The sequence below is a fragment of the Carlito syrichta genome, unplaced genomic scaffold (genome assembly GCF_000164805.1).
Source record: "Carlito syrichta isolate Samal-C Ts95f unplaced genomic scaffold, Tarsius_syrichta-2.0.1 Scaffold123386, whole genome shotgun sequence".
Lineage (NCBI taxonomy): Eukaryota > Metazoa > Chordata > Mammalia > Primates > Tarsiidae > Carlito > Carlito syrichta.
In genome coordinates, this window is record NW_007067482.1 from 98,637 (window position 1) to 120,096 (window position 21,460).

The 21,460-nt window shown below is 49.0% G+C and overlaps 1 protein-coding gene across 1 annotated transcript in view; it reads right to left on the minus strand.

The window, feature by feature from the left end:
• Nucleotides 1–21,460, minus strand: part of KY (kyphoscoliosis peptidase) — a 50,254-nt gene that overhangs the window by 7,271 nt on the left and 21,523 nt on the right. Inside the window, exons 4-8 of the mRNA XM_021707687.1 lie at nucleotides 17,264–17,338; nucleotides 15,056–15,118; nucleotides 13,079–13,161; nucleotides 10,222–10,330; nucleotides 8,792–8,909 (exon numbers count right to left, since the gene is read on the minus strand). Of these exons, the coding sequence (XP_021563362.1) occupies nucleotides 8,792–8,909; nucleotides 10,222–10,330; nucleotides 13,079–13,161; nucleotides 15,056–15,118; nucleotides 17,264–17,338 (448 nt within the window). The remainder of the gene's footprint in view (nucleotides 1–8,791; nucleotides 8,910–10,221; nucleotides 10,331–13,078; nucleotides 13,162–15,055; nucleotides 15,119–17,263; nucleotides 17,339–21,460) is intronic.

Consider the following 21,460-nt stretch of genomic DNA (forward strand, 5'->3'; position numbering starts at 1 on the left):
TCGCCGGAGCCCAGCAGGTCGAGGCTGCAGTGGCCGGGAGCGTGCCACTGCACTCCAGTCGGTGACAGAGTGAGACTCCAACTCAAAAAAAAAAAGATCACAGGGGCCAGAGAATGGTGAGGCTCTTGGAGCAAAACCCACATGTAAAGGGTCGCACCGCTGCTGGGAGAACCAGGGCTCCCCTCGACATGTGACTGGAGAGCTGGGACTCACGACGTGGGTGGGGTGCTTGGGTGGTTGCTGGCTTCGAGGGTGCAGGAGGAAGCTGAGCCCCACCCCCACTGCGTCCTTCCAAGGATGTCTGCGTGGGGACCCCGGGGCCGGCAAGCTGCTGTCTCCAGCCCTGACCCAGGAGGATTGGCCCGCCGCCAGGATCACTCGGGTCTGACTGAGAGGCCTGTCCTCTGCAAACACGGGATAAGAGCCATCACTGAGCGCTAGGGTCACCCGCTGACTGCCTGCTCCAGCCACGGTTTTGGAGTCTCTGTGGCTGTCCTGTGGGGAGTGGAAATGCTGACCAGTCGACTTGAGCTTTAGGGTCCTCTTGACCTTGCACTCCCCCACTGCTCACAGCCACGCTGGCACCGCTTTCTGGGAACCTGGATGGGGGGCTGGACGCTGGTCACCTCTGGGGACCACATAAAACCTGGCGTTTGGAGAGGAAACCCTGAGGTTCAGGCCTGGTTGTCGGCACCAACCCAGAGCCAAAGCGAGACTCCTGAATGTTCGGCCGTGGTCACTGGCCTTCCTCCTCGGTTGCCCTGCCCTCCACAGGACAGCCAAGGGGTGAACTGTGCAGGCAATTCCACGGTGAGTTTGACCGAGGGACACCCTGTGCTGGCCCTTCTAGGCCTTTGTATGATTTAGAAAAAGGCGCCCCTTCCTCAAGATGCTCTTTTGCATTTGTGGAAGTTTGCTATACTAGACATACAAATCCATGAAATCCCTTCCTGGGGCTCCTCTGAGCTCCACACGTGTTGCCCAGCCCTCCCCATGGTGCTGACCCTGCTGTCTGCACAGAGGAACTGCGTGTGCAGTCCAGGGTGTCGGCAGGGGCTGTTTCGGTGAGGCGGCCCATGGGGGCTGGGTCCTTCCACGGACCAGGACGACAGAGGGCAGTGGAGCCTCCAGGGTGATGGGGTGAGATGGCCATGCATTTACTCTAGGAATGGGGGATTTTTTCCCTATAAAAGTGAACACACAGGCCAGGCTCATCATGTCATCCCAGCACTTTGGGAGGCTGAGGCGAGTGGATTGCCTGAGCCTGTGGGTTTGAGACCAGTCCGGGTAACTGGGCGAGATTTCGTCTCTACAATAAATCAGAAGAATTAGCTGGGCATGGTAGCACGTGCCTGTTGTTTCGGCTACTTGAAAGGCTGAGGCAGAAGGATTGCCGGCGCCCAGAGGATGACACCGGGGTGGCCATGAGCGTGCCACTGCACTCCAACCTGGGTGACGGAGTGAGACCCCCCAACTCAAAAAAAAACACACAAGGGTACCTGCATAATGAACATTTGTATACCGAACCCTGAATTGTACCCCACATCTTTAAAATAAAAAATTAAAAAAAATTTAACATATAACTTAAAACTGGCAGAATACTGGATTCAATCTTGCTGACCTATATTCACATGCCACTTACTGAGAGAGTCTTTTGGACAAATGTGGCGTCCTGAGGTAACATATTCAGATGACTCTGCCATCAGCGTGACTTCGCACGTAAGGGACGGTCATGTGTTACCACGTCTGCCTTAACCTTCCCTCATTTGCAGGGAACAGGCCACTCATCCTGAGGTTCCATAAGGCTTGGAAGCTTCACAGCTCCCACAAAAGAAGGGAGGTTCAGGCCTCCTTGGCTCTCTAGGGAACCTCACGGAATGTGCCTGCCGGGCCTCGTGGGAGAAAGCATTTGGGAGCACTTGGGGGCGGGTGGCAGACGGCAAGAGAAATTAGGCCCTGGTGTCAGGATTTCCTGCTGGCAGAGGGCACAGACGACTCTGGAGCAGGAGGAGGAGAGAGCCCTGGAGTCCAAGGCGGGTGAGAAGGTGCAGCCTGCACACCTGAAGTGCCCCCTGGTGCCCCTGCAGCGCAGAGCAGAGGCTGGTGGGCCGTGTGAGCGGGGACCCAGGGCTGAGCGGGGTTGTTCTCAGCATGAGATTATGGGTGGTTTTAATCTTCTTTAAACTTCTCTATGTTTTCTAAATTTTTAATAACGATTATGTGTTACTTTTAGAATGGGGGGGGGAAAGGCCATCATTACTTAAAATTACACTCTTCAGTGGATTACTTTCCATTCCTGGCTGGAACGTCTGTGCTTATCACTTGGCGAGGGCCAAGGGGTGCCCCGGGAGCAAAGGGGTTTGGAGAATGGCCCACTCTGCATCTGGGTGAGCTGATGGAGTGGCACCATGGCCCCGTGGACATACTGCCCACTCAGGCTTGCCCTCCGCCCAGAGCCACTCGGAGCCAAGGAAGGAGGGGGAAGCATTGGGCATCCACACAGCCTCCGGGTGGGGTAAACTGGGGTGGGCACTGATGTGGGTAGTAGAGTCCGGTTCAGACTCTGCCTGACCGTCCTCCTGGGAGGACCCGTGTCCCAGGCAGTGTGTCCTGAAGGACACCCTCCCTGTGAGGAGGTGAAATGGAAACAGGATCTGAAGGACCAATGGGGGGTGATGAGGACCTGCCCTCAATTCTGGGAGCAGAGTAGGAAGGGCAATGGCAGGGAGGCCCACCTGTCCTGTCCCTAACCCTAAACCTAACCCTAACTCAGGGTGGTGGCCACTGAGCTGAACCAGGGAATCAGGTCACCTCCCTGTCCAACCAACGGTCACCTCCAGGGTGACCTTGCCAGTCTCATGAGGGGCAGAAAGAAAAGTGGGCATTCAATGATGTCCAGGGGTTGATTCTTCTCTGACAGGCCAAGAAGAAGCTGGGAGGGCCATGGGAATGCCTGGGGCAGAAAAAAGATGAAAAATCAACTCAGCTGTGAGCTTATGCCATGCTTGACTATGATACGAGGATGTTTCATCCCCCGGCAGCCAAGTGCACGGTGAATTGTACAAAGGAAGTTATCCTGTAAGGTGTTGTTGCTCATAGTCCATAATTCCCATGCAAAATAGTCTGTGTAGATAAGACAGTGATTATGGAACTCCTAGGAGTCTTGTGTCTAACCACTGTCACTAGTTAGAATGACCCACAAGCCGGGCTCGGTGGCTCAGCCTGTAATCCCGCGCCTTTGGAGGCTGAGGTGAGTGGATTGCCTGAGCCCGCGGGTTCGAGACCCGCCTGGGCAGCGAGACCTCATCTCTACAATAAATAAAAAAATCAGCCGGGCGTGGTAGTGCACGCCTGTAGTTCCGGATACTTGGAAGGCTGAGGCAGAAGGATCACTGGAGCCCAGGAGGTCGAGGCTGCGGTGGCCAGGAGTGGCCACTGCACTCCAGTCTGGGCGACAGAGTGAGACTCCAACTCAGAAAAAAATAGAATGACCCACAACTCCTTCATGTCATCAAAAGATCACTGACTGTGCATACTGTGTACAAAGCACTGTGGCAGGCACCCGAGAATAACATAACATGACATGGCATGATGCAATGCAACATAATAAAATAGAATATTCCAAAGTTAAGGCTCAGTGGTCACCCTAGAAGTACTCATAGGAGGGTGGATGTATGAACGATCACTAAATTGCCAGAGTAGAAGCAAAGCCTGGAGGAGCCAAAGGAGAGAAATTCACTTTGCTGCAGGAGCTGGGATAGTGTCACAGAAGGGGACAGGGCCCAGAAATGTTTCCACCTCCTGAAGAGCTCTGGCCAGTCATTCTAGAGCCCAGCTATCACGCAAGGAGGCCCATTTATCAGTTTCAGGCTACAGACTCTTGGCTTTTATGCTACAGTTATCACTGACAATCCCAATGCCACCTCCACGGCTCATGGCTGATGCGTGTCCCAAGCCACATGGATTCAAGACACCCTGAGCAAGCATCCCTGGAGCACCCTGGAGGGTCTAGAGAAAGCTGCAGGCCCCTCCCCAGCAAGTGTCAGGGCTCAGGACCAACCAGAGAAGCCCTGAGGGCACGGGGCCCTGAACGCTGCAAAGGACCACATGGCCACCAAACATGGCCTGATGGGGAGAGACCAAACAGAGTTGTAGCCAGGCAGAAGGCAATGTCATCACCTGGGTTATCTCTGGTGTTCCCTGAAGCTGCTGACGTTGCTATGAATGTATCATCCTGTTTTAAAAGATCTGTGTGTTCCATTTTGGTGTATCCACAGGTATTAACGGAGTAGGTGGTCAGGACCACCATCATCATTTTATACTGAGATGTCCCGGAGATGCTGCGACAGCCAGCACCATGGCCAGGCCCTGGTGGCCGTGTGGCTGAAGTGTGTGGTGCACCAGTGGGCTCTGACCACGGTGGACTTTCCCAACTTTTTTTTTTTTTGAGTTGGAGTCGCACTCTGTCACTCCGGCTGGAGTGCAGTGGCACGCTCACGGCCACTGCAGCTTCAACCTGCTGGGTTCAGTGATTCTTCTGTCTCAGTCTTCCAAGTGCCTGGAACTACAGGCACCTGCCACCATGCCTGGCTAATTTTTTGAGTTATTGTAGAGATGAGATCTCACCAACTTGCTTAGGTTGGTTTCAAACCCATGGGCTCAGGCAATCCTCTCATCTTGGCCTCCCAAAGTGCTGGGATTATAGGTGTGAGCCACCGGGCCCAGCTGGACTTTCCCAACTCTTATCACCTCTCCAAGGATGTCTGAGCCAAGTGGGGAGAAAAAGAAAAACGGGAGGGGCCAGAGCTGTGGGAGAGACAGGGAAACGTGCTTTTCTTTCTGTGTTTTATTGAAAGGATTGTGACTCCTATATGGCAGCAGGATAAACCAACCATGACTTATCTTTCACAACCGATATACTTGATTTCTCATCATTTGGCAGTGTTTTTACACTTCTGCGACGTACACCCTTTTCCCGCTCCTTGTACTGCCCTCATGGCTAGGTCAATAACTTATGATAGCAATGATAGTTTTCACTCCAGCCCCATGTAGAGCCTCAAGCATGAAACATGACCTCAGAGGCATCCTCTCCAGCAGGTGAGGAGTCAGCCATCCAGAGAGAGAGACAGCCTGGCATGGGCACACACAGTGGCTTGAGCGGCACCGGGATGCCACTGACCTGATGCACAGTTCCCGAGCTCTCACACCGAACTACCCTTTGTAAGTAGAGATTTTGTTTTCATCTACAAACAGATGGGTGGCATACTGAGTGAAAGGAAAAGGCGGCTCACCGTAGGGATGTAACTCATCTTCGTGGGCCTCGTCCTTCCGTGTATCCACAGGGGTTGGGAGTTTAGATGTCCCTTTCAGAGGCCTTATACAACCAAGTCAGATCTGGTGATCCTTTTAGGTTGTCCAATGAACTTGAATCTCCCAGAAGGCTTAGACGGCCCCGCCCCACGCTCTGGGGCCCTTGGAGCTGAGAATAGGTCACTTTACGGCCATTAGAGACATCATGCAAGTACCCATGTGACTGCATACCCTTGCCTTTGCTCCAAGCGCAAGGATGGACCGCTGGAGCCGGGGTGGCAAACCAACTGATGTCCAGTGATGACAACCAGCCCCCTCGGCATCAGCGCCCCAATCTGGTAAAAACTCTCAGCTTTATCCAAGCCTTCTGGAAGATCTGCTGGCTGGTGGTGCCCGGGCCATGATAACAGGGGAAGATAATTCACTGGATGTGACTCAGTGGCAGGAGTCTGGGGAATTAAGCTTGGCTCCTGCGAGGGAATTAGGCAGAGTCAATTAAGAATGTTGGGCTATTGAGGCAAAAAAAGAAACATTAATGCTTGATGATAGAGTCAGGAAGAAACTGGCCGAGCAGTTACATGCGATGGCACTCAAAACAACAACAACAAAAAGCCCCACATTGGTAACTTGGGAAAGACAAGAAGGAAACAAATGATGTTGCAGAAACACCTGAATTCCCCCACCAAATTGCTTTATTAAATCAGTCTTTAATAAGGCCATTGTAGGGAGGCAGAATGGACTGGCAGGAAGCTATGATGGCTATGTGGGTACAATTCTTGCTAAGGGGCCACCCTGACACCCAAGACGGAATAAATCAGCAAGTACAGATTACATGTCTTCAGTTATTAAGGAATTTGCTGATGAATTTACCAAACTTGGAGCCCTTATTTTAAAGGTAAAGGGAATTAGGAACGTGATGCGTGGACAGGTTGGTGATCTTTAAAGCAAGTTAAAGGAATCCTGGGAACTGTGCGCTGTTGTTTCACCACCTAGGCAGCGTGAGACATTTTGCACATGGTCATCGCCAGGCTGAAACTAACTTGAAATGATGCAAAACGTTGACACATTTTAATGATCAGCTGCAGGCCAGAATATGGCCATTGTTAAGTATCTAGACCCGGCCAAAAAGCTGACAGTTTCACTCAAGGCAAGTGTCAATTTTCCAAGTCTAGGTGGGCTGGCAGAGTCTGTAGGAAAGTTCCACAGAGCAAAAGCACTCCAGTTCTCAAGAAAGATGGGAAAGGTTAAAAAACAGCCTTCCCCAAACCAGATTGGCAAATCCCAAAACGGCACATTCTCCTTGAGTCTTACAGTCCTGCTAAGCAGGCAACATGGTACCCAGTGCACAGGTGGGAACACTGATGGACCAAGAAGAAATCAGGTGCCTTACCAAGAGGAACAACGCCAATAGGTGGTAAGTTCACGACTCGAGCCTGCGTCTTTCTGGCTTTAACGTACTCCTGGCAGCACGCAAGGATGCTTACACAATACAGAGGAGGGCACGTCACTCGTAAGTGGCAAATCTAAGTCTTCCTGGCTTTGCTCTGACGCGCCTGTGCCGTGTGCTGCACAGCTCGTGCTGGATAAAGAAGGATACACCCTGTCACTCGGAAAGAAAGCCGAGTGCTTTCAGATCGGAAAAGCCAGATGAAAACAATCATGTTCCGGAAGATGCTAGGCACAGGGGGAGCTGGAAACAGAGGGGCGGTCATCTCATGATTCAAAGGAGCATGGGGCCCGGTCACACACGTCTGCTAAGCACGCCCTGTCATTCCCTGCTATTCTCGACGTGTCTCCTGGGGCCCTACTGGGTGTGGGATTTGGAGATGGGTGTTCAGAAGGGAGGCGGAAAGAGAGGGGGATCAGAGGCAAATCGAGAAGTGTAAGACCCTCGAAGACATATAAGAAGAGGTGGGCGAGGCGATGCCCGGATGCACAGAACGGCATCTGGAAAGGAGCGTGTTAGCCCTCGGCAGGAGAAGTCAGAGTTTTCGCTTTAGTGCAGTTTAGAAACCGTCTACAAGGAACAGTATTTTAAAAATTAGATGACATTATTAAACAAAAGCCTCAGGCAACACAGGAGTCGGTGTACAGGTGGGCTGAGGAGGCCAAAGGAAGGGAGGCCTGGCCTATCCTGGAGGAGCCGGCTGAAGGAGCACTGGGGAGGAGCAGTAGTCAGGCAGGCAGAGAGGGAGGCGGGGGCAGAGTCTCAGGGCACAGGGCTGGAGAGGTGGCTGAGGTCAGACTTTGGAGGACTTTGAGGGGCTGTGTGAGGCCTTAGGGGTGCTCAGGGGGCCAGAGCCAGGGGAGCCTGGGCTGGGAGGCCGGTGGCGAGGACCCAGGCTCCTAGAAAAGGCCCCAGGCTGGGGTGGGGTGGCCCTGGGAACGTGAGAGGTGAAGAGGACCGTTCTGAGCAGTGGCCAGGGTCATTTCTTCTGCACCCTGATGGAGCCCGGCTGCCTCTGGGGCTGTGGTCTCAGGAGTGGACCCTGAAGCAAAGGAAGGGGAGAGCAGGGCACAGAGTAGGGGACTCGGCGCTTACTGCCAGGTGCCTGCCCGTACTTTGCAGTGGTGATGGGGTGGCGGCACAGGCAGGGGTTCGGCCAAGAATAGGTCGCCTGCAACACCGAGGCCACCCCAACAGCTGCCTGGGGGCTAAGTGCTTTTTACACTCGGTTTGATGAACCGCCACCTGCAGTCCTGGTGGGCCGACATCTGGTGCTGGAGAAGACCCCCTGCAGAGGCCTGCAGAGACAGCAGGCAGCAGCACACTCCCGCAGGCTCTTTGGTGGCCCCGGGGCTAGTCGTCTGTTTCCTGGGGCAATCCAGCAGGCCTCAGAGAGCAGGCCCAGGACGCTGTGCTGGTCAGGGAGCATCCTCCAGCCCTGGGCCTGTTTCGAGGCGCTGGGGACAGCAGTGGCCTGTCTCTTGCTCAGGCCCGAACTACCACCCACCCCAGCAAACTGGCCCTGCGCTCACTCCCAGAGTGCTGAAAACGGAGCCCAGAGGCTCTGAGGGCATCTGCTCCCTTTGCTCAGTGTCCACATGACACCTCTCTTCAGGTGGGAGGTCTTTCGTTTCCCTTAAGAAAGGCCCCCGGGCCAGCCCCGAGGACAGCCTTTCACAGTCCCCTTGGCATCCACAGCCACCGTCCTCCCATTCCCAGGCCTGCCATTCTTTTAACCTTCAGCTGCACAGAGATGGGAGAAGGCGGAAAAAAGGGCTTTTTATAACCAAATTATCTCGGCGCACTCATCTGCCATTATGTTAATGCATCGCGAAGCTCGGCAGATGGTACAAAGTCAATTACGCTGGTGTTAAAAAGGGAGAAGTTGACCTTTTCAGGACTCACTTGGATTCCAGAGCAGAGTTTGCAAACTCAGGTTTCAGGGCTGGCATGTGGGCAAAGGCACACCCAGCACTGTGCCCGGGAGAGAAGGATGGGCCCGGCGGTCTGCCCAGGGACTTCCGCCTCTCATACCTGCACATCCTCTCGAAGAGGCCGGCGTAACCGTCACAGTTGGTCTTCTGGGTCCGCAGGATGTCGGTGGGTTGGAAGGCCTGGCGGTCCTTCTCCTGAGCAGCTGCGATGTCGTACTCTGGAGGGCCGGGGGGGGCGGGCGCGTGAAGAACCAGAGTCTGGGAGGCGGTGAGGCTGGCGCAGAGGTGAGAGGCTCCACCCCGCCCGCTGTGCGCCGGCCATCCGCAGACCCGGGGTGGGGGGAATCACAGTGGGCTGAACAGAACCAGGGCCCAGCCCAAGCGGGGGCTGGGAACTGTGACCTCTTTGTGCAGGGGGTGAGGGGAAGGGCAGGCCTGGGCAGAACGGGCGGGTTCTGGAAGGGTGCAGGGAGGGGAAAGGACCCAGCCATTCCGGGGCGTGGGGCTGTCTCTGCTCTTTGCTCATCTGGCCCTGCTGCAGCCTCAAGGCCAAGGCCTTACTTCCAGCGTGCACCGAGCTCACGCACAAGCAGAGAAGGCTTTTCTCCCCCAGGCTGCCACTTCACTAATGAGAGGATGTGGGGATTGGGAAGAAAGCTTGAGGCCTGCGGTGTGACCCCGAGGCTGAAGGCACTACAGCCACTGAGGACCCAAAGGGAGTCCTCTGCTCAGCTCTCCTTCCTGGATCGGGGAGTTCTTCCTCTAAGTCGCAGCCCTCACGGCTGCTCCAAGCGCAGTGGCAGAAGCGCAGTGGCAGAAGGTCAGGAAAGACCTGGCCAGTCTCTGTGTCAAAGGACTAGAAGCCCACCCCACGGCCTGGCTGTCCACCTTCTCATTGGTGTTTGTGACATGGCTGGGGGTGACCTCCCTTGGCGACTACCTCTGTGGCTCAGTTTGACCTGGGAGCTTCCCAAAGCTGTTCTGTGGAGGGCTGTGGGCAGGCCCAGGTCCCCTGAGGTGGCTCTGAGAAGCCTGGACACTGGGCTGAGACCATGGCCAAGGCCATCATGTAGGATCAGGAAGAGGAGAGCCCGTCCTTCCTGGTGCAGGTACTCAGTGAAAGCTCTGGGGTTGCAGTAAGTTTTCAGACAGCTGCGACTCCTCCCCAGGCAATGGCCATCCTTCGTGAAGTTGACCTTCATTCTGGGTTCTCGTCTCAGTGGGGGGCTCATCCTAGCTTTCTGCAAACCCGGACATAGAACAGGCTGGTGCTGGGTGGAAACTACAGCTCTGGCCAATGGCCGTGGCAGGGAGCCACAGGGCCGTCCTCCCGATGGACTTTCATAGAGATTAACGGCACATGGCATTCTAGCTTTCTTGGTCAGTCTCTGGTTCCTCCACCCTGCCTTCTGGGCCCTCTCCCCATTTTTTCATCTCACGCTGCACACCCTGATGGCCAATGGGAGGGGGAACCTGCAGGAGCTGTCAGCAAGGGGGTTCCAGGGCCAGCTGCCCCACAGGTGGGCCTACCTATGTGATGGCAGATCCACATCCAGATGGCGCGGACTCTCTCCAGGTCGCTGTGGGCCTCCTGGAGCAGGTCGCTCACCAGCTCGTCCAGGCCACTCTTGGCCGTCACCTGAGGAGCAAGACGGGTGTCAGGACCTGGAGAAGGGCTGTGGGGGGCCCACACCTGCCTCTGCAGCTGGGGCTGCTGTACCTCCAGGCAAAGAAGCTGGTGGAGAGGCCAGAGGGACCGAGGCTGGCTGAGGGCAGATGGGACGAGGTGGGAAGTGGGACAGGGCAGGAGGTACTGGGCGGCTCCATCACAGCCTTAGAGCTGTCACCGCTGTTCTCTGTAAATCCTAGGGCCAGCCAGGTAGGCGTCTGGTCAGCTATAACAGTCCCTAGTCATGGTGAATACCACCAGAAACACCCTACAGATGCAATTATGTAATTCTTATCAAGATGCTAAGAGGTTTTTTGTTGTTGTTGTTGCTGAAATAGAAAAACCAGTCCTCAAATTCCTATGGATTCACCAGGGGCTCCAGGTAGCCAAAACAATCTTGAAAAAAGAACGTAGCTGAAGGACTCACACTTCCTAATTTTAAAACTTACCAGAAAGCTACAGTAATCAAAACCGTTGGATACTGACATGGAGATCATACAGGCCAACAGAATAGAATTGAGAGTCCAGAAATAAACTCTTCCATTTATGGCCAACTGACTTTTGACAAGGGAGCCAAGTTCATTCCATGGGGGAAAGAATTGTCTCTTTAACAAATGGTGCTGGGACAACTGGGTTTCCACACGCAAAATAGTAAAATTAGGTCTCTACCTCACACCATATGCAAAAGTCAACTAAAAATGAATCCATGACTCAAATATGATAGCTTAAGTCATACAACTCTTAGAAGTAAGCACTGGTGTTTATGACCTTGGATTTGGCAATGAATTCTTAGCTATGACATCAAAGGCACAAGCAACCAAAGAAAAGGTAGATACATTGGAGTTCATTAAAATGAAAAACATTTCTGGATTAAGGATGGATATTTCTTAATAGAAAGTAAAAAGATAATTTACAGAATGGAAGAAAACATTGCAAATCACATATCTGATAAGGGATAATATGCACTCTATCTAAGGAACTCCTACAACTCAACAACAAAAACAAAACAGCCCAGTTCAACAATGGACAAAGGACTTGAACGGACATTTCTCCAAAGAAGATACACAAAGGGCCAATAAGCACATGAAAAAAATTCTCAGTATCATTGGTCATGAGAGAAGTACAAATCCAAACCACAATGAGATACCACTTCACACCGACTAGGACAGCTATTAAAAAATAAAACCAGAAAATAACATGTGTCAGCAAGAACATGGAGAAATTGGAACCCTCTTGTATGTTGCAGGTGAGAATGTAAAATGGTGTAGCTGCTGTGGACAAGATGTTGACAGGTTCTCCAAAAGTTAAATGCAGAATTACCATATGAACTCCCAGGTACACATGCCCCCAAAAACAGAAGGCAGGGACTCAGATACTTGTTCCCCCAATGTTCATTGCAGGACTGTTCACAATAGCCAAAAGGTGGAAATAGCAGAAGCGTCCACCCGTGAGTGAACGGAAAAACAAAGTGTGGTGTGTGACAACAAAATAGCATTCAACTGTGAAAAGAAGGCATTGAGTTTCTAGACATGCCACGACATGGATAAACCTTGAAAACATGACATAAGCGAAAGACACCAGACACAAGAGGACAAATATTGTGTGATGCCGCTTTTGTGAATATCTAGAATAGGCAAATTCATAATCAGTAAATCAAGGTTGCCAGGGGCGGAAGGAGGGGAAATGGGAAGCTATTGCTTAACGGGGAAAGTTTCTGTTCGGGGTGATAAGTGTACAGCATCGTGAAGTAATTAATGCCAGGGAAACGAACACTTAAGAATGATCGAGGCCAGGCTTGGTGGCTCAGCCTGTAATCCCAGCACTTGGGCAGGCCGAGGCGAGTGGACTGTCTGAGCCTGTGGGTTTGAGACCAGCCTGGGCAACTTGGTGAGACCTCTTCTCTACAATAAATAAAAAATTAGCCGGGCATGGTAGCCCACACCTGAGTTCTGGCTACTTGGAAGGCTGAGGTGGAAGGATTGCCGGAGCCCAGCAGGTACACCCTGGGGTGATGGTGAGCATGCCACTGCACTCCAGCCTGGGCGATGGAGTGAGACTCCAACTCAAAAAAAAAAAAAAAAAATCGAAATGACAAGTTTTGCATTTTGGATTTTATGTCAATAATTTTATAAAGAGCACCTTAGCTTTTCTTCCAGGGGCTCTCAGGAAGTAACAGGGCTGACCAGGCAGCCCTGACTGTGTTCCATCTCCATAAAAGAGCTGGCACTGTTCGTGGTGCCTTCTCTCTGCTCAGTCCTCACCATGCAGGTACTCCAAATTTTGCTTTTGTCTGGAACCATCCCAGTGCTTGCATGGAAACTCTCGGACCTACTCGCTGACTGCCACCCCTCATGCTGGTGCTCTGGCCTCAGGAGACCTCTGGGCCCCTTGTTCTCCCACTCTCCCAGCTACCTTCTGCCTTATTCTGCGTCCAGCTCCAATTCCATGGTCTTTGCCCTCGTCCACTCCCAGGGCCCAGAATGGTGCCATCTTTGCAGGCCTGCACCGCAGCCTGGAGTCCTGACTTAACCCTACATTTCAGCGCCATGGCTTCTGCCCTCCAGACCCTATCTCCTGGTCCCACCCGGGCTGGGCTTGCTCTGGCCACTCCCAGCTCAGGATCCATTCAGGAGGGCCCGGAGAGAGGCTTTGCCACCCTGGCTGGGGAATGCCAAACCATGCTGGAGGCCTCACGGCCAGAGGGGCCGGCTATCCTACCTGTGAGGCGTAGGTGTCCAGTTTCTCAAACTGCCGCAAGTCCAGGGGCATGGATTTCAGGCTGGACCGATCCCAGGGATAGGCTGGAAACACAGAAAGGCTTGGTCAGCAGTGGAGATCCATTGAGGAGGGCTGCCTGGCCCAGGTCTTGCGCTTCTGTGAGAAGCTGTGACTGGCCAACCTTTAACACAATTCTCAAAGACCGAAACGCTGGGCCCAAGAGCTGTACCTCCCAGAAGGGTCCCTTGATCGAATCCGTTTGGGAACTATGGCAACTCCCACAGTCCTCTTATGGATCTACAGGGAACAGAAGCCTATTTGCAGGCCCTGGGAGTCAGCAGTGAAGAAACTGGCTTCCCTTCAATGAAGCCAGCCGTCTCCAGATTTACTGATAATGGCGTCTTCTCCCCACCATTTTGCTTTCCACAGATTGCTTGTAATTTCCCCAGGAATGAGTGCCTGGGAAGTGCACTGAGCCCAGGGTACAGCACAAGTTGGGAGGCAATGCCCACTTGTCACGGAGCTGGCCAGTGCCTGGGCCCAGGGGAACCCCAGGCCTCTAGTCAAGTTCAGCCGTTAGGGTCAGGCTACATGATTCCTTCTGCATGTCCCCACTGCTCCAAGGCCCCTTCTTGTTAGAAACCAGGCCTGCTGCATTCTCTGCCTAAGACTGGGTGTGGCCCGGTCCCCAAGGTTAACTCTTCACGCTGCAGACCCTGGGGCTTCGGTCCCTTTGACCTGAAGCCGCTGACTGGGCTCTCACCTTGACACTTGCCCTGACACCTCTAGGACGTGCGGGCTGTTTCTCTCCGGAGCAGGGCCGGGGTGGGGTGGGCGGACAGGTTGTGCAAACACTAACATGATGCTGTGGCCTTGCCTAGCAACTTGTATTGTCTTTCCTCATTCTTCTGCTCATTCTGCAAGAACCAGGACACTTCCTGGATGCCTTCCAAATCCTTTTGGGCTATACGATCTTACAGTAGAGTTTCCTTGAGGCCCAGCACCGCCCTGGCTCCCACTTACCCCTCTGGTGCCAGAGCCGGGATTTCTTGCCTGGCCGCCATGATTCAGATCAGCACGAACACCCTCCTGGGTGGTCCAAGCACCACCACCCTGGCGGGCTCCTGCTGAGTCTCCCACGTCTCAGTGCTCCCTCCCTCCCCAGAATCGGGCTCCTGAGCCATCAGGGTGACCTGAGAGGATGCGAAGTGGACTCACACATTTAACAGGTTTCTACTCAGAACATTTCTGCAAATGAGGTCTCTCTGCTCCCATTTAGGGGAGGAATGGCATTTCTAAAACGGGATGAAAACTCTATTACTTGTTTTCCCTTTTCTTGGTTCCATTTTTCAATATATGAGCATTAAAAATACCCATCATGATTTATGCCTCATTAAATCTACCTCTGAGCAGATTATGTAAGATCCCAATATGATTTTACATAAATACATTTAAAATACCGCTGTCATTCATGACCTGATTCTAATTTTAAAGCAAAACAATGGGAAGAAGACCTGAGCTGCACTGAGCCTTCGATGCCATCTGGTCTTCTGAGGGAGAAACTGAGGCACAGGGAAGGCAAATGAGGGACAAAAGCAGGATTCGTCCTGCTCGGCGGTTCTTCCTCTGCCTGGTCTGCTCATTTGCATGCCTCCTCCCTTACAGACATTTGGCTTTCCTTGTAAAGTTAACATAATTCTGAGTTCCCTCTGTAATATGTTTTCCATAATGGGCTGCCTTGTTATTGGTGGGGTTTGTGCATTAGCTCTGGGATGACATCGGGCGTATGGGATTTTCCTTTCTCCACTTGCGTCTCTGGCAGACATTGCTAATCAACCACGACACTCTGCCCTGAACATGGCGGTGGCTCAGATTCCCAACACAGTGTCCCAGGAAGCCACTGCCCATGGATGAGCTCGCGAGGCTAAACCGATTTGCTCTCTCAAGAACAGCCCTGGAGAAGGCTCTGGAACTTACCATGGGCGTCTTTCCCTCCAGGCTGCCGGGGTCTTGTGTTTCCATTTTTATCGCCTTGTAAACCTACGATATCCCAAAGATCAGAAGTAGAGACACTTGAGAAGAAACAGAAAGGCAAGCACTGACGATCCTCTGGGGGGTGGTCCTTGCTTTCTGAGCCCCCCTTCATTCTCTTTTCACAGGCTCCTTGCCTCTCCCTCACCCCCACTAAATGGCTGCTGGCCTTGCCAGGAACTTTCTGGTGTGGCAGAGGGAAGATGGGGAACGTGGGCGTAGATGATGGTACAGGGAGCTGCCGTCTGCAAGTAGCATCAGACTTTGCCTCGACCTCAACACTTGGGAGGACTCACTGGGCCTTCCAGGGCCCTGGTGCTCCTGCCCGCCTCTGAGTCCTCCTGCTATCTCGGAACTCAGCTGAGGGTGCCACAAGCACTAAGGGTTCGCTGCCAGAGAACGCCAGGACAGGAACAGACCATGGATGAAAACGAACACGGCATTAAGGACTAAATGCCAGAGAGCCCCGGGGCAGGAACTGGGACCACGGAGGAAAACAAGCATGGGCGAGGGGAAGGTGGTTTCTACGGAGTTTAAAAACCCCGAAAGGTCAGGTAATTATTAAACGATCGAGATCCCTGCACACACATGTTTGCTGCAGCTCTCTTCACAATAGCAAAAACATGGAACCAACCGTGTTGCCCATCGAAGCTGGACTAGATTAAAAAAGCGTGGTACACAGACACAATGGAATATCATGCAGCCATAAAGAAGGACAAATATATGGACTTCGCAACAACTTGGATGGCTTTGGAGTCGATCGTCCTCGGTGATTTATCACAGAAACATAGAACTGAGTTCCATATGTTCTCACTCATAAGCTGACCTTGAACAATTACAATGCTATAAGAAGGAAGTAGTGAGAAACTGTCGGGGACGGGGTGGGACTGGCAGTCGAGGGAAACTACTAGAGGAGGGAGGGGCATACCTCATCAACAAGGGTACCTGCATGATCAATGTTTTCATACCTGAAATGTACCCCACATCTTTATAATAAAAACTAAAATGAATAAATAAATAAATAATCCCCGGGGCGGATACAGGGCAACCGAATCCTATAATCCCAAGACCGTTAAGGCAGAATGGTAGCCAGTTGTCACCGCACTCCCTGGCAAATGGAAAATGACAACAGCAGCAGCAACATTTCCTGCTGATTTTAAACCAGGTCAGGAAGATGTGAGTCCTGGATGGAACCAGGGGAGCTGAGGCTGGGGATGCCAAGGCAGGTGGTTTTGTGCTCCTGAAGGCCACTTTAGGCTGAAAGTCTAACAGGTTGTCAACACACACAGACTCTTCTGAGGAGCAGTGGTCCTTTTATTTCTCGCAGTCTACATTTTGTGCGTCACACCTAACTTTTGCTTCCGTCGCTACTTTTGATAAAATGACGGGGGTCTGACACGGTGCTAGCGTTTGCTGTGTCCCTGCCGTCCACACGAGGCTGTCCTCTTGAGATCCTGACTAATGAGGACTGCAGGACCAGACAGCCTCGGAGGGCTCCCGCCCACTGAACAGACACGGAGAGCACGCGAGCCTCAGCTGTTCTGCGGCCTCTGCTCGCTGATCTGTGTTCCTTTGGAAGCCCTTGTTTAGTCATGAAATAGAGAGATACAGAGAGAGAGCCAAGAAGAGGGTGGAGGAGACATCTTGGCCGGGGCCTGCGCACACTGCCCTTAGGGCAGACAGGGACTGCAGTTAAGACCACAGGCTTCGGTCGGACCTGGGTTGTGACCCATTTTCTAGCTGGGTGACTTGGGCACTGACTTGACTTCTCTGAACCTCACTTTGCTGATCTAACATGTGAATCAAAAAGTTAATGAATGTGAAACACTTAGCACTGTGCCTGCCACTTTTTAGGCAGTCTTGAATGATATCTTAAGGACAACAATGTCAGCACTCCTGTGATAAAATGCATCTTTAGCCAAATGCCTTGTGTTACTCATGCTTAATTTCAGAAATGCAAAAATGGCTGTTGGATGTGGAGAAGCAAATCTCCCGGGATGGAGTTATCAGGCCTCTGTGTTTTCCCAGATTGTAGGCCCATGTTACTCTTCTCTCTGTCCCTCAGAAGATGCCTGGGCTAGGATCTTGCCAACCTGGATGCCTTCAAGCCTTCCCTCCCAGCCCTTCACCACGAGCAGCCCTGTACATACTTACGTTTAGCCAAAGAGAACTTCTTAAGCAGCTGGGGCATGGCATCTCGAGGGTGGACCTCAACCGTCAGCTGTGTCCCTGCAAAGGAAAAGGAGGTGATACTCTCAGCCAGATGCTGTCAGAAAGAGTCTCATGACAGATGATTGAACAACAAACCGCAACTGGTTTATAACTTTCTTGTGTATATATGCAAATCAGTCTTGGTGATTTTTTTTTTTAACCCCAAACCACAAGAACTCAAAGGGATAGCTTCCAGACCCAGGCAAGATAGGGTAAGCACACTCAACTCTGTCTCTCCCACAGAATGCCAACTATAAACTCTGAGGATCATGCACGGGCAGCTTTTTGAGGACTCTGCATGGTAAATGATAGAAAGCAGACAAGGAAGAAGACCAGAATTTAAAGCATTGTCTAATTGGTAGTGAATTTACCACTTTTTTCCCCCTTTGGCATCACCGAGACTAGATTCAAATGTATCCCCAAACCCAGAAGTACACAAGAGCACTCAAGAGAAGCCCTTTCCTTCCCGCCTAAGGAGTGAGAAAGGGAATCCCTAAGATCCAGAAAGAGTGAATGAACTCTTTTATTATCCACCGCCCCCTCCCCCATTATTCTGTCATTTCCCAATTCAGTACCCACGTCATTCGGTTGGTAGCAGTGATGTTGGTGGCCAGGCAGGTGTCTAAGACTTTGGGGTGAGGATAACTCTTTTCTCCTACCAGAGAAGCTATAATCCCAAGAGTTTGGAGGCAAATACTCTTTTTCCCCCCTCTCTCTCTGCTTCCTGCGGATTGGACCCAGATTTAGACATAGTTATGGTAAATACACGGAAGAATAAGAAAATTAAAGCTTCAGCTTTTGGGCCAGAGGAGCAGGAAATGGCTTATGAAGAGGAGGAAGCTCAAGAGAGTGATTCCATAAAGTTGTAGATAAACTCCTGTGGTCGCTTCTGAGCTGTGCATGCATAGATTTTATCCTAAACATCATACCACACTCTTTGAGCACTAAATGTTGAGAGTACACTGATGCCCAGGTCCTAGACTGGCCACTGGGTGGTGCACCTGCAGGGAAGATCTATATTGCATTGCAAAGGCTACAGTTCAAAAATAACTCAGCAGGGGAAGACCCGGGAAGATCTCAATTTGGAAGGAAAAGATAATCAACAGATGCCAGACCCATGATGACACAAAATGATCAGACGAAGCCTTTAAAACAGTCATAATGACCATGCTCTAAAAAGTGAGGGAAAACAGTTTTAAAATAAATAAAATGCTATAAAGTATCAGAGAAAAGGAAGACCCAGAAAAAAAAAAGGACATTTTAGAATGAATATATAGTTTAAAAGATCATATGGATATGCTCAACAGTAGAATGGAAATAACAAAGGAAAGGGTCAGAGAACTTGAAGATAGATGAATAGACATTATCCAATTTGAAGAGCAGAAAGAATGGACAGGACCTCAGGGATTTGACAATATCTAGAAGTCTAACATCCATGTCACTGAAATCTCAAAAGGAAAGGCGAAATAGTATAGTGTAGGAAAACTTTGAGAAAGCTTAACAAAACTTTTGAAATTTTGTAGAAGATGTAAACTTACAGATTCAAGAAACTCAGTGACTCTCAAACAGAACATAAAGAAATCCAAGACCAGATGCATTATAATCAAACTATTAAAGACAGAAAAAAATGTTGAAAGTAGCCAGTGAAAAGTGATGTATTACGTACAGAATCGCTACAGATTTCTCATCAGAAACCAGGTTAAAAGGATGTAGAACAACATTTTTAAAGTGCCAAAATAAATAAACTGCAGCACAAAATACTGTGTCCAGTAAAAACATCATTCAAGAAAGTAAAATGAAGACATTTTTAGATAAAGTAAAGGCAACAGAATTTGTTACCAACACACTTACTCCAAGAGAAATGCTGAGATGCAAGAGACATGATATCAGAGAAAAATATAGAAGAGGGACAGAAATGGTAAATAGCTAGGTAAATATATTGGTCTATCCTCCTCTTTAGTTCTTGAATATATGAATGATGACTGAAGGTAATGATTATGACATTGATAGGTTTTCAATGCATGTAGATGTAAAATATATGACAACTACAACATAGAGTGGGAGTGCAAAGGTATCTGTATGGAGGTGACATTTCCTCATTCTACTTGAAATATTAATTATAATTAGAATGTGAAAAGCACATATACAGCAAATCCTCTACATATGAACCTTCAAGTTGTGAACTCTCAAAGACACAAATATGTGTATGCATGCCCAATCATGTAAGTTAGTTTATGTGGCTGGCATACTTTTCAAAGTACTGTACTGTAAGATTAAAAGTTAAAAAAAAATTTTTTGTGTTTTTTTTGTATTATTTTTGTGAAAAGTATTATAAACCTATTACAGTACAGTACCATATGGCTATCTTTATTGGCCTTGCAGACAAATTGGACTTATGAACGTACTCGTGGAATGGAACTAGTTGATATGTAGAGGACTTACTGTATTATAATACAAAAAGACCTAGGCAAAGATATGGTTAAAAAAACAACTTAATAGATAAATTTAAATGTAATTTGGAAGTCTATGAAAATAATAAGGAAAGCAGGAAAGGGGAAACAGAAGAACAAAAAGAAAACAGATAATAAAATTGAAAACCTGAATCCAAACACATCAATAATTACATTAAATGAAAATGGTCTAAAAACATTAGTTAAAAAATAGAGATTGTTGGAAAGTATAAACAAATTAGATTAGACAATATTTTGTTTCCAAGGATCCACCAGCCTTAACTACTGTGATATAGATTTATTTAAAAAAAAAATAACAAATCTGGAGTTGCTATACTAATATCAGGCAAAATAGACTGCAGAACAAAGAAAATATCAGGGATAGAGAGAAAAGAATATTACATAGTGGTAAAAGAGTCAATTCACCAAGAAGACATAACAATCATAAATATGTACACATCTAACAGCAAAGTTTTAAAATACATGACACAGAAATTGATAGAACTGAAGGGAGGAATGGACAAATCTCTGACTATAGTTGGAGATTTCAGCCCTATTCTATCAATAATTGAAAGAATTAATAGGAAGAAAATCAGCAAATATATAGAAGAATTGAACAACACAGTCAATCAACAGGGTTTATTTCATGTTTATAGAATACTCCATCTAATATCAGCAGAATACACATTTATTTCAAGTGACTATAGAATATTCACCAAGATGGACTATGTCTTTGGTTATAAAACAAACTTTACAAAGCTCAAGAGATCTGAAATCACACAAAGGTGTTCTCTAACCATAATGGAATTAAGCCAAAATTAAAAAAATAGAAAATAACTAGAAAATCTCCAAACACGTGAAAATTAGGTAACATAGTTCCAAAAAATTCATAAATCAAAGAGGACATCTCAAGAACAATTAGAAAATATTTTAAACTCATCAAAAATGGAAATGCGACATATCAAAATGTGTGAGATGAAGCCAAACAGTGCTTATTTATAGCATTACATTATTATACTAAAAAAAGAAGAAATGTCTCAAATAAACAATCTAAGCGTTCATTTTAAGACATTAGAGAAATAATAGAAAATTAAATCCAAAGCAAGTAGAAGAGTAGAAATGATAAAGATAAGAATAAATCAGTTAAAACTATCATAGAGGATAATCAATGAAACTCAAAACTGGTTATTTTAAAAGACTAGTAAAACTGATAAACTTTTAGCTAGAGTGAACAAGAAAAAAAGAGGTTAGTTGCCAATCAGGAGTCAAGGAACCAATATCAGGAATGAAATGGGAGCTATCACTACAGAGCTTCATATATATTAAAAGAATAATTTTTAAAAAAGAATAATAAGGGACTACTACAAAAACCCTATGCACATAAATTCTATAACTTAGATGAAATGAACCATTTCTTTGAAAGTCACAAACTATCACAAAAACTCACCGAAGAAGTAGATAACTTAGATATTCCTATATCTGTTTTTAAAATTAAACTTGCAGTTTAAAACCTGCCAAAAAAAAAGGCCAGGCCCAGATGATTTCAGTGGTAAATTTTAACAGACATTTAAAAGGCAATAACACCAAGTATTCACAAGATCATTCAGAAAACAGAAGTGAAGTGAACATCTCAAACTCATTTTATGAGACCATCATTAATCTGATACTAAAATCAGGTAAGACAACATAA